General features: G+C 44.5%; 1 protein-coding gene across 1 annotated transcript in view; it reads left to right on the top strand.

Moving 5' to 3' along the window:
- The window catches only part of RGS5 (regulator of G protein signaling 5), a 63449-nt gene that overhangs the window by 28841 nt on the left and 17754 nt on the right, over nucleotides 1-16854 (top strand). Inside the window, exons 2-3 of the mRNA XM_013005707.2 lie at nucleotides 6663-6773; nucleotides 16451-16512. Coding sequence (XP_012861161.1) covers nucleotides 6663-6773; nucleotides 16451-16512 — 173 coding nt within the window. The remainder of the gene's footprint in view (nucleotides 1-6662; nucleotides 6774-16450; nucleotides 16513-16854) is intronic.

Below are 16854 nucleotides of genomic sequence, written 5' to 3'. Positions count from 1 at the left end.
TGCCAGAGCTTCCATCTCATAAGCAAAGTAGAATGTTTTCTTCTCTGGACAGGGTTGTTTTTGACATTAACTTAATTTCACCTACATTCAAGTTTATGTGTTAAAGGTAAAATATTATGTGAGGTTTGAGCTTTTGCTTTGTTTGACTTTCCATTTGGTTTGTTTTATCCCCATATTTATCTGCATGAGGCTCTTGGTGGGGAAAGGGATGCTGTGAAGAGAAAGACAAATGCAGTCACACTTTATTCCTATAAAATGAGTCAAAGGTTTAAAGGGTTTTCAGCTTCAACAGCTGGCATGTCTTCAGCCTTTAATATTTACTGTGTTATCAGAACATTCCATTGCAATTGAGTCAATGCCAGCTCAGTGACCTCAGAGGACAGAACAGAACCGCCCGCAGGGTCTCCAGGCTTGTCAAACTTTCAGGAAGCAGCAGACTAGCACCTCAACTTTCTCTTGCAGCGTCGCTAGTGGGTTTGAACCACCAACCCACCAACAGCTCACTGCTTGACCAGTAGGCCACCAGAGCTCCCTAAGAAGAGGTGCAATCATAGTGGTCATTCTTTGAATTGTATCAAATTCTCAATGAAGGCAAGCAGATTCCCTAATTTATATACTCCAATTTTTTAATGTTCTATATCATAGCCTATCCAAAACCAAGAGTTGTCATAATAGAATGAAGACTTTTCCAAAGCTTAGCTTTTCCTTTCTTCCCTACATTGCTGGGGTCAAAAAAGGGTAATCCGGTCTGCTGTCTGTCTTTGTCTGCTCAGAGGAAATGGAATCTGATTTTTCTACAGGCAGTGTTATAATTAGCAGCTGATGTCTAGTTCATCTACATACAAAAAATCAAAGTGATAAAGATAGCATAGTTCGGAGATACCCTTGCAGAGGGGTCTCGGGGAGGAGATGAGCCAGTCAGGGTGCGATGTAACAATGATGAGAAATACAACCTTCCTCTAGTTCCTAAAGGTTTCCTCCCCGCTCCCACTACCATGACTCGAATTCGATCTTGCAAGACTGGCTAGACCAGAGGAGGTACACTGGTACAGATAGGAACTGAAAATACAGGGAATCCAGGACGGATGAACCCTATAGGACCAGTGGTGTGAGTGGCAAAACAGGGAGGGTAAAGGGAGAATGGGTAGGAAAGAGGGAACCGATTACATGGAAGGGTGTGTGACCTCCTCCCTGGGGGACAGACAACCAAAAAGTGGATGAAGGGAGACGTCGGACAGGGCAAGATATGACAAAATACCCATTTATAAACTATCAAGGGCTCATGCGGGAGGGGGGAGTGGGGAGGGAGGGGAAAAATGAGGACCTAATGTTGGGGGTTTAAATGGAGAGAAAATGTTTTGAGAAATGATGTACAAATGCGCTTTACACAATTGATGTGTGTATGGATTGGGATAACAGTTGTATGAGCCCCTAATAAAATGTTAAAAAAGAAAAAAAAAAGATAGCATAGTTCTAGGGTTCTGATTCATTCTGTACTTGAAAAAAAGACTTTTGTAGGCCGGTTTGAAGTTCCATTACTATTTATAGGCACTCGATTTATGGAAAAATATATCCTGGAAAAATTGTGACCCCCTCCCCCCCCCTCCCCACACACACCCCCGAAAAGACAAAACCCAAAATGTGGGAAGACACTGTTCCTAGACTAGGATACTTCCTCTTTACAAGGAGACAGTCGTTGGAAGCATCCTTTAATATAGATTTCGCTTTCGCTCTTATATTCGAGCCAAGTTTGCGGTTGCCTGGGTACGATCTCCGCGTCCCTCCACCAGACATCTGTCCAACAGAAAGATATGGCAGAACAGGCTGGCTTCGCCTAGCCTTGCCCGCGTTGTTCTTAGGGGCTCTCGGTCCGTTCTGACTCACAGCAACTGTGGACAGCAGCTGGCACACCGGCTGGCCTCGCCCGTCCTCAGAACAGCTGCTCGGCTTGAGCCCTTGGTTGCAGCCATCACGTCGGCCCTTCTTGCAGACGGGCTCCCTCATTGTTGCAAGGACTCGGCTTTATCGAGCATGAGCGCCTCTTCCCGAGACTGGTGTCTTCTGATAATCCAGAATATAGTTACTGTGCCGTACAATTCAATAGTTCAATCATATTAAGAGGGGGTTATAATCATCACTGCAATCCATTTTGCAACATTTCTCTCCTTCTTGTACTTATTTATATTAACTTCCCATTTCCCTTGACCTCCCTTTCAGTACCCCCAGGTAATTATTATTAATCCAGTTACTGGCTTCATGGATGTACCCATCCATACTTCCCTATACAGAACAAAGGCACACACACACAAAAAGGAGCTAGCAACAATGACCAAACAAAATGACAACAACAAAAAACCAATAGAAAAGGAAGCCGAAAATAGTTTTAAAAAATTAAAATAAATTCAAAATGGGTCAAAAGGGCGATCAAATGACAAGGTGTGACATTCCAGACTACCTACAGCTGCTTAAATCCACTTTACAGTGCTCTTGGTCTGATATTAAGGATATTCACATTCAGAGACTATGGTCAGTGGGGATTCACCAGAGACTCAATACATGGAGGCAACTTGCAAATGGATTTTGGACTTCCACTCTCATCCATAGTGTTCTTCAGACTGGGTGCTTATTTGTTAGGCTCTGGAACCATTCCCTATACCAGGTATGGATTTTATTATTTGCAATCCTTGGATCGCCTAGGCTAGCATGCATTTTTTTTTTTTTTTTTTGTAGACTTAGCTGACAGCTCATTTAGATGACTGCTTGTTTTAAGACTAGCCTTCATGGCTCCAGACTCGCTTTTATCTTACAGTGGGGCACCACGCCTGATAGATTTGTACATGTCACAAAAGCAGGTGGAACAAGAAAACAGAAAATATGTTTTGGTTCCAGATTGCCATTCACTGGGCATAAAGCAACAGATCCAAACCAAATCCAAGTCCCCTAAACACCAATTCCCTAACCTTGGGATAGAGACTACCTGCGTCTTCTCTCACTAGAGCATTTCAGCTTTAAGTTCAAGAGATTATTTTAGTCCCTTAAAGATGCTACAAATGAGTGTAAGGTAAAGTTCAGTTTATATAGTAGGATTTCCAATTCAGATCATTTTGATGTCCTCAATGAAGGGTGTTGTGCACCTCCAAAGGAAAGAGTCTAATGTCCCTGTTGTCTGTGGCACACTGCCCAGGTCACCAGGAGCTAGAGGGACACTAGGCCAGATGTGTCCAGTTCCATCCTCATGATTAAGGAGCATCCTAATGGTGCTTATTGCACGACAGCTCCATCTGTCCTGCCGGAAGTCCTGACCTCATCAATATTCTTCAGCAATTGAAGCCACATGCCTCCATTCTCCTCCGGTCTTCCTCATTCACCGGCCACTGCACTTAGCCCTCGCTAATTCCAGTTTAGACCAAGGACGTAGACGAAGTTTGTGTCCTTGAAGAGAGCAGGTACATATCCCCCTGTGCCCGGAAATCTCACCCCTTCCTTGTCGCCTTTCCTTGTCCAAATATCACCTCTTCTGTGAATTCGGCCTCGGTTTCCCCACGTCGGCAGCGGTGTTTCGCTACCAGTCCACAGCGCTTTCTCTAATGTTCACGAGCACCACCGTTTATGAGCAATCGTCTGCAGCCTTCCTACTCCCTTGTCCATCATTCCCTCGCACATGAGGTGATGGAAATGCCCGAAATATCCTGACGGGCATGTAAGTGAAGCAATAGTGAACTCAAATCAGTAAAGACGTTATTCAATGGAGAGCTTGTAAAAACACCTAGAGCTTGCATTTTACTTCCCCTTCCATGCCCAACCCAGCAGACAGTCATACAAAGTCTCTCTCTTCCTTTTAGAAAAACCAGTGGTTCGAATAAGAGAGAAAGAGAAATTGAGAGAGGAAAAGATCAAAACCCAGATCTAAAAATTATAAACGTAAGCCAAACCAAACAAGCAAAAGGAGAACGAATATATGAGATGCATTTGCTGGCTCATCTTGTAGGTGAACATTGCTGGGTATTGGCTCAAGTTTAAATTTGAAAGAAAGGCACACTGCGTGGATTCCTTTTGAATATGGGTCATAAGTGGCACACAGAGCTAGGAAGTGTAGGCTGCAGTGCTAGACATTCGCCAGCAGAGGGCAGGCACAACTTTGCCTGCGTTTCTCCCCAGAGGAATGTTGTCCTCATAGTTCACATAAACAGAAAATTGGGAATTTTGTTTTTAGTGGTAGAATAAGGAAGGCGGTGGGTGTAATTCTCCAGTTTCCCGTGGGAACATGTTTGAAGGTTTTAATTTGATGCTCTAAGTTAACGAACATCAGCTGCATTTGGTTGGAACCGTAACTGAAGTAAAACTTACCGTTGAGAAGCAGTGTGACATACAAAATGCTGTGCGCAGGGACTCACGTGCCTTAGCAGATCTAATCATTACAAACACAAAAAACATCGATGCAGGTGTGTTATTTTTAAAGTCCTAGTTTCTATGTTCACAAACAAAACAACACACATGCAAATTTTAGATAATTGAAGTCATTGTAAAGCCTGAGAACAAAGCATACGGTTTGCTTATTAAGTTATATAAGCTCCTGCATAGAACACTCCCAGACGTCAACTGCCACGTTTGTGAGGCGTGTCATCCATAGGCGGTGATGAGTTAAGCGCAGTCTCTTGTGCTGCGGAGCCCAAGCTGGCTTCAGATAGTGGGTCCTTGGGAAAGAACAGGGGGGAGAGAGAGACCAGGAAAGACAGTCTAGAAGCCACTATTTCAAAATCCTAGCTTTGAAATCACATTCACTACATGAAAGGAAAACACAATGATTAAATACTGATGGGTATTTGCGAGTGTGTACAGTAGATTTCATTGGCCTTGTCTCCCTACATAACTTACCAGACTTGCTTGTGCTGCCCTTTACCTTGCTGACATTTCGTTAGCATGGTCTCCATGTCAATGCAGGGAGAAAGTGTGTTTATAGCAGCAAAATCCTCTTCAGGCACAAGTGAACTCTCCCACAGCTCTCTGAGACTTTGGTTATGATCAGCAGTGACTGGAAGCTAAATCTGAGTAGAATTGTGCAGAACAAAATCAAGATATTTTTAGTTCATTTCAACAAACAGTTTTGAATGTTTACAATGTTGCCAAGCGTTGTGCTAGGCCCAGGAGTTCAATGGTATTTAAGACTCGGTCCCTGCCCTCAAAGGGTGTTCCTCCCTAACTTGGAGACTAGATGCATAAATCAATGGTCATAAGGTACTATGATAAACCCTATCATAAAAGTGTGTGTAATGTGCCAGGGTGACTGTCAAAGGATCGATGTCTCATTCTCCCCATAGACAGTGGGTTGTCCTGTGGGTTAATATTTTAGACGCTGTCTTTTTAGAGTTCAGCCTCAGGATGAGATGAAGTATGGCTCAGAAGGTTAGTTTGGAAGCCGGCCTGAAGCAGTGTATGCATGTAATGATGGAGGACGTCATATAATATGGAAGGACACAATATTGGGACCGTATCTGCACACTAGCATGCTGGTGGTAGACAGCAATGGTGCAATGCTGCTGCTGCCCGTCAGCCCTTCAACAACTAACCTATGCTTGATACGGTGGTTGATGGCTGCTGCCAAGATAGCCTTGAGGCATGGTGCCCACCAGGCACAACAGAACAAAACGCTGCCCTGTCCTTCACTACCTCTGTGATTGATCATGGGACTGGATCCTTGTAATCCATAGGGTTTTCATAGACTGATTTTCCACAAGTAGATCACCAGACCTTTCTTCCTAGTCTGTCTTAATCTGGAAGCTTCCCTGAAGACCATTGAGCATCATAACCGCATACAAACTTCCAGGGACAGATACTTTATGGTTGAGCGTGAGGTGCAGGCGCCAGGAGGGTCAAACCCAGGCCTCAGGTGTGGAAGGTGAGCATTCTCTCCCTGAGCCAGCATTGACCCCAACACTCATGTACTGCATGAAAAATGCTGCATCATCCATTTGGGAACAATAGGAAAGGGATTGGAATAGAAATTCAGATCCACCCATGACACAAATACAGAATAATTTGTAGAGAAATACCTTACCAACTAGAATAATTTAATTGTCTTGCTGGAAATGGCTGAAGAATGGATCGACATCAACTCTCTCATTTTATAGATGAGGAAACAGACTTGGCTGTGAATGATAATGTCCTCCCCTAAATGTCACACATCTGTTTAATGGCAGATCTGGGATCAGATCAGGCCTCTCCAAAGATGAGTAGGGGAAGCAGTGAGGGGCTCTGCCTTTGAACTCCATAGTCAGACCACGTGGTTCAAATCCTCGCTGCTACATACAGAGTTATCTGAGGTGGGATATCTGAACTGTTTTCTGTTTTTCTCATCTGTAAAATGGGAATTCTCTTACGTTTCTCCCACAGAATATCTCTCACAGAAATAGCTCCCACATTTCAAGTGAGAGGGGATGCATATCATTAAGGCTATCATTAAGTTATAAAATCAGAGCATGCATCTAGACCTGGGCTTCACAGACTTGGTAAATGCTAGTCATTCGACCTCATGCGTCCCAATCCCTGAATTAATGTTCTTTTTGTCACAACCCAGCCTGGGACATGGGCTTGTGTTCATTTTTGCATTCCTCATGCAGACATCGTTTAGATCTGGACACTCATGGGGCATTCTCTTCTTCCAGGGCCAAGGAGATTAAGATCAAGTTGGGAATCCTCCTGCAGAAGCCAGACTCCGCTGGGGACCTCGTCATTCCATACAATGAGAAGCCGGAGAAGCCAGCCAAGACCCAGAAGTGCGTGGTGAATATGGATTCTCGTGTCCCTGCAAAGGGTGGCTGGGTTTCCAGTGTCCAGTGCTCCCTCCTCCCTAGACCACTCTTCTTCAGCTACTCAATGGGGATCACAAGGACCCTCAGTGAGGGAGTTTGTAAATAGCCTTTTTTTTTTTTAAGTACCATATATCTGGAGCAAAACCCTGACCGGCAGGATATGTAAACAATAAAAGGTAAGGCCCTACCTTGGAACTTAGTTGGAGAGACAGTACCAGTTCCTTGTCAGCTATTGCCTAACTTGGGTTAGGTAGCCAATCCTAACTATGATCATTGACTATGATCATTGGATGGTCACCTGCTAAGGAGCTGTATTAGTCTGGGTACTTTTGAGAAACAAATCCACAGAAACTCATGTATAAGAGAGAGTTTTATATAAAGGATAAAACTCAAGAAAACACCCCAACCCAGTGCTGCCCAAACCCACAAGTCCAACATTAACCCATATATCCAACACCAATCCACAAAGTCCTCCTCCATCTCACAAAGCAGACGCAATGATGCCGACTGCAGGAGGAAAGCCGAGTCAGTGAACGTGTAAACATCTCAGCACTGGCAGGGGTCTCCACACGGCTGCTCCAGCACCCAGGGCTGCATCGAGGTAGGCCCATGTGGCTTCTCCTTGGGGATGTCTTGTAGGAAGTCAGCCTTGCAAGCTGAAGCAGGGAACTGCTAAGGCAGCTGCACCCTGGTGCGACCATCACAAAGCAAGAAACCCAAGAACTCAAAAGGCGAGGCTCACGGAGCCATTTATCCCTCCACCCTTCAATTAACCCCACATGTGTTTATTGGCCAGGTTGGCACCATAAACTAACTAACTCGGGAGCTATGCAAAGCCATTTGCTCAGCAGGGAGCAGCAGTGGGGACATGTTCCTTGGGAAGCTGGTGAGGGCACCACAAGTACTTTAAGACGAATAGCTTCTTCTCCAAGACATTGACCCTGCAAAGTTCAACAGATGACAGGAAAACTGCCATTTGATGTGGAAATGAATCCTTGAATACCTATTTCTTTTTGAAGAACATCAAGCTCTGTCCTTGCTACCCTTAGTTAATTTAATATTCCTGGGTGATTGGATTTCTACAATATTCCCTTCTAACTCCCCTCAAATTTTCCCCTATATAGCTATCGACACATCTCCTTTCAATTGGGTGTAGTGGGAAGCCAGAAGGCTAAAGAACCAAGATGGCATCACCGTTAATCCAGCATTCCCAGTTTGCACTAGCACTTTAAATTTAATCACACGGCTCTCAGTGTTCCCGTGGTTCCTGTGGTTCCACTACCTCTATTGTAGCTTGTCACTGCCCCAAAAGGTCCACCCATCATCTCCTTAAAACAAGACAAAAGCCAAGAAAAGTGAGTGAAAAGAAGCAAAGTCCAAAGCAGTCCTTACTCCTTTCCTACCTAAAAGCTTTGAGGAGATGGCAGAGGCTGACCAAAGGACAGGGGTTCCTTTTAATGGGCATTTCCCCTGTCCTTTCAATTTGCTATTTGTCTACCATGGCCAGCCCTTCCTTTGCCCAAATGACCTTCAACTTGTAATTGACAAGATTGGTGGGGAGAGAGATACATTATTATTTTTCAATCTTCTTCCATCAACCTAAGTAGATATTTCTAATCTCTTTTTAGTACTTCAAAGTGATTCTAACCGGAAGTGAGGCATAATTGAGTTTTCTGCACTTAAAAAGAGGGGAAGTTAATTCACTGTGGAGTGGCAGGCACCAGGCACTGGTAGAGAAGAAGAGGCACATTTTAAAGAAGCCACAGATCAAAAGTCTGTTTTGCAGGAAACAATGTGGTCATGATTGATCTGTTGGAATTGACTTAAAAAAAAAAAGCATAGGCCTTAGGTCTAGCTTTTGATTCCCTCCTTCTACTATCCGCACCCACTCTTGACCTGCTGACTAATGAGCAGGCAATCAGAGAGAAGCTGTTGGGATGAAAAGCGGGGGCTGACATTTTTGGAATTCGTAGCTTTGCTTTCCTTCCATCTCCTTTCTTCTTCCAGGAGCTCGAATTGTTTTGGAAAATCCTTCATGTCCCTAGAGAGTCTGTATGTCTCTGTTGTGTAATTACCAGTGATGACTGCAAATCTTTACCACCCACTTCTAAACACCCCCCTGCCCCATCTCTGTCCTGGGGCTGAGCACACTTGTGTGTGTTTTGCCTGAATGAGAAAGATGAAGTTATCGTCTCTCTCCCCAACACTGCTCTGTGTCTTTTACCCATGTTTGTTTTTTGTACCCCTCAGAGAAGAAAACAAACTATTGTTAGTACCTCTCATCTCCTCGGGGTCATGGACACCCATTGAAACTCCTTTTTAAAAGTGTATTTTCCATTTTTAAAATGACTTACTCTTTTCGTTAGGAAAACAAGAAGCAACTGAGAAAAATAGAGAAGTGGGGAAAAAATGGAGGGAACAAAAGGATCCCATATCCTGTCCTTCCCGCAGTTTCTGGGAAGTGCAAATGATTGAACAGCAGACTGCAAGCAAATCCATCCAAGGAAGGCCTGGGGGTTGGCTTCTATGAGCTACAGCCTCGAACCCTCAATCGAGCGCATTTCTGCTTCGTGCACCTGCGGTGGCCAGGAGTCTGCCTTGACCCAACAGAACTAACAAGAGCCACCACGGCAAAGAGCCCTTCTCCCTCAACCCGCATTGCTCACAGTCCAGTCCCTCTCATCGCCCTTGTCCTTCCGCATTTCCTGTCGTCCGAGTGCCCTTAAGCCACTCGGAAAAACACATTAAACTGGTTTTACTCATTTAAAAAAAAACACCTTGTTATTGTGGGCTCATATAGCTCTTATCACAATCCATACATTTGTTGCCATCATCATTTTCAAAACATGGTTTTACTAATTTCTTTTAACCCTCCTGTGCCTGTCCCCTTTGCTTGCTTTCTATGGAAACTCTGGAAATAGAGGCCCAACCATTGCTTCCAGTGTGTTGTGTAACTCCTTCCTCTCAGGTTCCGGAGTCTGTGGGTGGCTGTGTGCTCCCACAAATCTTTACTGCTTTGGAAACCCTAGGAAGCAGTTCCACTCCACCCTGTCGGGTCACTGTGAGTCTGAATGGTGTCATGGACAGGGGTTCATTTTGCAATGCTTTGGGGGGCATGGGTGGGAGTGGGGGGAGTGGTACAAATGGTTAAATTGATTTATCACTGACTGAAAAGCTAGAAGTTTGAATTCACCCCGAGGAGCTTTGAAAGAAAGGCTTGGCAATGCATCCCTCCCCACCCCCCTAAATAGCCACTAACTAGCCTGTATGTTAGAATTCCCAAATGTTTCATAGAGGTGACTCAAATTAGTTTTCACCAAGCTGATCACGTTGCCTCGAAAGTGGATCAGGGATGTATGCATAAATGTTAGATATAGGCACAGATTTTGAGCTTGCATTTAATCATGAACACTAATCCAAGAACAATTAGTTCTTATGATAGGGTATGCTCAATACTTGCCCATGTGAAGTGATGAGTGAACATAGGGGTTCAATAGGAAAGGGTGGTAAAGAAGTCAAATGGTGTCTGGCTATCAGAAAGAAGAGCTTCTGAGGTCTTCAATGCATTTCTAGAACAGGGGTAAGGAATGTCTGGACCCATTGGTCATATAAGACCCACAAAATCATCATCAGTACTGTCTAAAATCACATGCCTCAGCAAAGAGAAGCAGTTCCAGCCATCACATTCAGAGTGAGTTAACGAAGTTTGCCCAAATATAGCAGGCTAATTTTTAAGTTGATAATTGTGTATGACCTGTGAATGATGTGATAAATATCCAATTGGCCCTTGGTGCCCCCCACACACACACACAAAAAAAAAAGATTCCCCACCCCGGTCTTAAAGCTAGCAGCCATCTAAGTGAGGTATAAGCTATGTTCATATGGAAGGAGTACACTAGCCTGTGTGATCCAAGGATTGTAAATAATAAAATCCAAGATTAGAGGAGGAAATTGTAGTAGTGCTCACATTCTGAGCACTGGTTTGCAGAGGGCTGTGGATAACAGTGAGAGGCCAAAATCTGTTTGCAGAGTGCCCACAGAGATTAAGGCCTCATTAAATACTCTCAGACCACTGACCAGGGAGGTGAATAGTTTTGCCCTCAGACAAAGTGCATTGGAAAATGGATTACTACAGATACATTTAAGTTAAAATTTGACATACTATTATTTGTTTTCCCCTATGACTCATTTTAAATTTGTTCTAATTTCTATTGTTTTTCTTCCTCTTGAGTTGACGTTGCTCTGTGTTTCATTTTTGTTGTTGTTGGAATTTTTTTTGTATTGTTTTTTTTATATGAAATCCAGGATGCGTAAATCTATAGTGACAGGAATTAGATGAATACTTTCTTAGGGTTCTGGCAGGGAGGTTGGCGAGTAATGGAGAGCGAATAATAATAGGTACACAAATGAATAAAATGTTCTGAAATTGGGGTGATGGCTGCACAACTTTTTAATGTATTTAAACAATTGAATTGTATGGTATATAAAGTATATATCAGTAAAACGGTTTCAAAAATAACAACCCCTTGGATCACTGTGAGTTGGAATCCACTCCAGGGCAACTACCACCACCACCCACGGCAGTGTCCCCATTGTCAGACCTGTCGGTGCTCTCTGACTCTGGGCTCAAGAGCCCTTTCCCACGCTACCCCCGCCCCTTCTCTTTTCTCTACCCGCTCCTACTTTTGCTTTGCTTCCCCTCTCTATGACCACATCTCAGAAGGGTCTGCTGTACGTTTTCAAGAGGAAAACTAGATGGATTGTGAAGCCATGCATTTCTAATCTGTGAAGGCTGTTATCCCAGATTATAATGATATCTTTATAGTTTTCTGTTTACCAGGTATTCCTTTCTTCCTGCTCCAGTAGCTGATTTTTACTTCCATCTCATTGTGGCCTTGCACTGTTGTCGTGCTAGCTCAAAGCCTGTGCAAAGTGGGGAACAGTGACGAAACATGTTTTCATGTACGCGTTTCTTGCTGGGTTATGTGTACCGTGAAGATCGGGGAGAGACTTGGGATGCATGGACACATTCAGCAGCACTCGTTGGTAAATCTGACTTGTGTTGAGCACCACTCGACCCAGCTGATACTGAGTTATCACTAATGCATATGGTGACTACACATTACATTGTTGCTTTGTATTCCTGCGGGATATATGCGAGTCATGTGAAAAATCAGTGCATCCGTGCCAGGCGTGTATCACAGGTGAAAGTCATGCATGCATAAGGGTGAGAAAGAAAATTGTAGATGCTGGTTGTCAGGGGCAGGGGGGAGGATAGAAGGGGAAGACATTATTTAGGAAGCATTAAGTTACTATATTTGATGATAGCAAATTTGGTCATGGGTATCAGTGGCAGTTATAAAACATGATTAATGCAATGCATATTATTAAATTGTACACTAAAAATGATCAGATTGCCACCTGTTGTGTTCTATATATTTACAATGAAAACTTCTCTGGAGGAATACAAGATGTCTATGCACGTTTTGACCCACAAATGGACATCAATGAGTGGAAGGGAGGCCAGCTCAGGCACTGATACTAGTTGCTACTGAGACCATTCCATTGCATGGTGATGTCCTGTCTGTCCGAGGGGAGCTGCGGCCCATCGGGTTTTCAACAGCTGAAGTTTTTCAGAAGGAGATTCCCGTGGCTTTTTTCAGGGGCACCTCTGGGGGAACTCAATCCTCCAGACTCGTGGCTAGCAGCCTCGCCTAACCATTTGCACCGTTTAGACTCTTCCTGGTACTTGCCAGTGTGAGTGGAGCTGTTATTAGGGGCTGGTATGACTCCATGTGGGTCATAGGGACCCATGGGGCAGAACAAAGCTGCTCCAGTGAGACTTCCGCAGGATGTCACAACCTGAGGGGTCACTTTTAAGGCAGCAGGTCATCAGGTCTCTCTCCCGTGGGCTTCCCGGAGGGGCTCAAATGGACAGTTTCCCCCTAGCAGCCTAGTGCTTACCCATTGCACCTCCAGGGGCTTTTTATAAATGCCAATACTTACCTTGAATTTTTACTTTCTTGTAAACAGGGAAGGCATGGGAGGACTTGCATTCTAGGTTCTGTGTGTCTTTATCAAAATCGATACATACATGTCCCACAATAAATGAGAGGCAACATTTGTCTATAGATTAAAGGAAAACAAACCAATAACAATAAGAAGATAAAACAAGAGCAAACCAACAGCAACAAAACAAAACAAACACTTGGTACTTAGAGAAGTTAAAAAAAAAATTACCATGGTAACAAATGATAAACGACACAGTTGCCAACAGCTATGGGAATGGTTCATGGGAATGGCCACTGAAGTCTCAGTCTGGGGTTATATTGGCTTTCACCAACCAGGCAAACTCTAGGTCATAGGTTCCCAAACTTATTTGACCTTCTGTCCCCTTTACGGGGGGGAAAAACATTGCTCTGCAACCCCCTGGGAATTTAACACTTTTGTGGTCTGGCACATAATCCAGGATCCTGTATAGGAATCTGCTTTCAAAGCTCCAGTGGCCTGTTCCAGCACCCCCCAGGGAGTGGTGTGGCTCCTTGGCGGAAACACTGCTCTAGGTGAGTGGAGCCATTGGTGAGCTGCCTCTAGGTTGACTTGCCTCTACTTGACTGGACTGCAGGGTTGATTAGTGCATGGAGCATGCTTCAGAAATCGATTGGCAAGCGCTCTGTATGAAGGACACACTGGAACCGCGGCCAAGGTTTGGATCAGCACCTCTTGAGATTCAGGGAATAGAATGACTCCCGAGTTGCAAAGGGAAAGGGTGCTTCCAGCTGTGCAGGCCACTTCCTGGACCAGGTGGCGTTTCCACGGGCCTCCGTACGACTTGGAATTAATCATCTCTGTTCAGCGTTCATGTTGCCTTTCATCCTGGCCTTTCGCTCCCCCACCACACCTGCACACAGATGCCATGGCCACACGCTGGGGCCGGTGATGACCTTGCAAGCCAGGATGTGTAGGGGTCATTTAGATTTACCTATTTCCAAAGAATTCAGGCTTAATGCAGGCTGGCAAATTCTGAGAACCAGGACAGCATGAACCTGTGTTCGCTCCTCAACTGGTAATCAGCACACTGGGCCTCATGCTGGGGAGAGAGTGTCCGGCTTGACAGTGTCCTTGAATCCGTCGGGGTTAATTTCACCCCCGAGCGGGCTCTGCACATGTCCTTTGCAGGAATGTAATCTCAGCTGTGATGTGCTGTTGAGGTTGACCATTAGTCTGGTTCTAATGAGACCATTTGGGACAGACTGGATGTGGTAACGCAGTTAAGCCTGCCTTGCCTGCTTGTGTCATTTCCTCTTCCTGTATCCCTTCATGTCAATCAGGCAGAAGAGGTGGGCGAGCAGGAAGGTGCCTCATTTCATGAGAACATTTATAAAATCTGAAAGAGTGAGCCAAACCAGACTCTCCCCTTGCTCAGAACCACTTTATTTTTCTCGTTATGCAATAATTTAATGTCCTGCCACTTCTGTCCATGTCGACTAGGGACTTGGTGGGTGCTTCCTTCATGGAAAATATTTAACATAACGTTGTGAAGAAGTTCAGATGTGTAAAGCCTACTGCTCAAAATGTAGATACACAGTAATATGGACACAAGAAGAGATCTCAGTACGAGACCTCATGAAAGAGCCAAGGGAGGCTACTGACATCTAAAACACCAAGCCTTTTCTGGTTAGGAATAAAATGAACCCGAACACAGGGCATTTCTCCTTTCAGTATTCCTTTATGCAAACAGACAAGCCTGGTGGCATAGTGGTTACTCATTGGGTTGCAATTCTCAAGGTGGGTAGTTCAAAACCACCAGCAACCTTGCGGGAGAAAGACTGAGTTTTCTACTCCCATGAAGGGTTGCAGTCTCACAAACGCACGGGCAGCTGGGCCTGTTCTATAGGGTTCCCGTGAACTGGCCTCAACTCAATGGCAGTGAGTTTATACGAACGAGAGAGAAAGTTGCCCATTCGTTTTTAAATAAGAAATCGTGAGTGGTGCAAAGGGTTAATGCACTTGGCCACTGAGCAAAAGCGTGGCATTTCCACACCTCTCACAGTTCCCTTGGGAGGAAGGTCTGGTGATGTAACTGCAGCCCAACGAAGGTGCTGAAGAAGGAATTATTCACAATACTTTAGTCTAAAATCCTGCTGGCGGCATAGTGGTGATTTGGTGGGCAGCCGTTGGAAATCGGCAGCCAGAGAAGTGACAGGCTCAGAAATTCACAGGGTCAGTCCTGCCCTGCCCTACAAGGGTCGCTATGAGTCGGCATTGCTTAATGGCAGTGAGGTTGGATTTTTGGTTTGCTCTTAAACTACTTATTTTACTAAAGATGAGGCTGAACCTGAGCCTGGGCCCACAAAATGTAGAATTAACAATGTGTCTTATCAGCCTCAGTTGCTAATCTGCATAATTAAAATCTCCAGAGTAATTTTTACCAACCAGCAACAGCACTGCTCCTGGGGCTGCTGGGAAGTTACATGAACAAGACGTAAGGAAATTTCCAAGTAGAAAAAACACCTCCTTAGCCCTTAATATATTAAGGCTGTGTTAGTCTGTTTTCAATAGCTAGTGAGAAATTCATCTCCTAATAGAAGAATTTAAACAGGGTGAGCCCAACCGAGCACAATCAGCTATTCCCCGCCGCCCCCCCTCCCCCAGACAAGCCCAGCGCCACTTGACATAGCCCTGCTGTGAGAGAAAAATTGGCACTTACAGCAAAGTAGCTGCAGGGTTTCTGCGTGTATAAATGTTTAAATAAAGACAGCCTAAGGGGAAATTATAAGCTCGCTATTTCCTTCTCCTTTTGAGTCAGCATCTAAAACATTTGTGTACGACGTTTGTATTTGCAATAGATTACCCATCTTTCTTCTCAGAAAGACTAAATCTTTATAAACACAGTTTCCTGTCCTAATCAATTAGATACAAATTCAGTTTTTGTTCTTTAATGTAAGTTTGTTATGAGCACATTCATTCACAGTGTGTGGCAGCGGTGTTACACAAACCATCTTCCAGTAGGCTTAATGCAATTGCCTGGAGGGGTGGACGAGGCATCCGACATCCTTCTCTCGTTGATTAAATCCAGGGTTGAGAGTCGGTGAGGTAGAGGACAAAAGTTCAGTCGCTGGGTACGACTCATTGCCATCAAGTCAATTTTGGCTCACAGAGACCCTATGGGGCAGGGTAGTCCTGTCCCTGGGTGCTTTTGAGACTGTCACTCTAATGCTTTATGGGAGTAGCAAGCCTCTGCTCTCTCCCATGGACCTGGCTGGTGGTTTCAGACTGCTGACCTTGAGGTTACCAACCTAACTCATAACCACTAGGCCACCGTTCAAAGAGGGACAGACTGAAGGCAAATTATTCAAAAAATAATGAGATATACACTACAGCTCTCCCTGCCATTGAGTTGACCCTGACTCCAAGTGAGCCTATCAAAATCTATTTACAGCAAACCCAGCCATCCCACTCGAGTCCATGAAACCCGATTGTTAGAAAGAACACAGTCCAAGAACAACCTCAGAGTCTGCGGAGGATTCAGCATTGGTATCATTTCTAGCTAAGAAAAACAGGGTAGGGTCATTGTTCTTAAATGTGCCGAGCTTCCTACTTACCCCTTTCACCCTTCTCTCATCATTCTCTTACTACAGACCCTCGCTGGATGAGGCCCTGCAGTGGCGTGACTCCCTGGACAAGCTCCTGCAGAGTAACTGTGAGTTCACCCCCTCTCTAATTGAGAAGTAGGAGTCATCATACCTCCTTTTACCACTTAAAGAGCCCAAGTGGTGAAACAGTTAAATGCTCAGCTGCTTGTCGAAAGGTTGACGGTTCAAACCCACCTAGTTACTCCATGGGAGAAAGACCTGGCAGTAGGGTCCTGTAAATGTTATAGCCTGGACAACACTGTGGGACAGTTCTTCTCTGTCACATGAGGTCATTAAGAGTTGCATTTACAGAGCTCTAGATAAAGGCATGTACATATGCAAATATATTATATGAGGATGGGGAAATAGATCTATGAGCCTACATTTATAGGTTTAGTATTAAGGTAGCA

Source organism: Echinops telfairi, unplaced genomic scaffold (assembly GCF_000313985.2).
Source record: "Echinops telfairi isolate 266 unplaced genomic scaffold, ASM31398v2 ScPeMD7_7424;HRSCAF=8462, whole genome shotgun sequence".
Lineage (NCBI taxonomy): Eukaryota > Metazoa > Chordata > Mammalia > Afrosoricida > Tenrecidae > Echinops > Echinops telfairi.
Note: the sequence above shows the minus strand (reverse complement) of the source record. Positions and strands in the feature narration are given on the sequence as shown.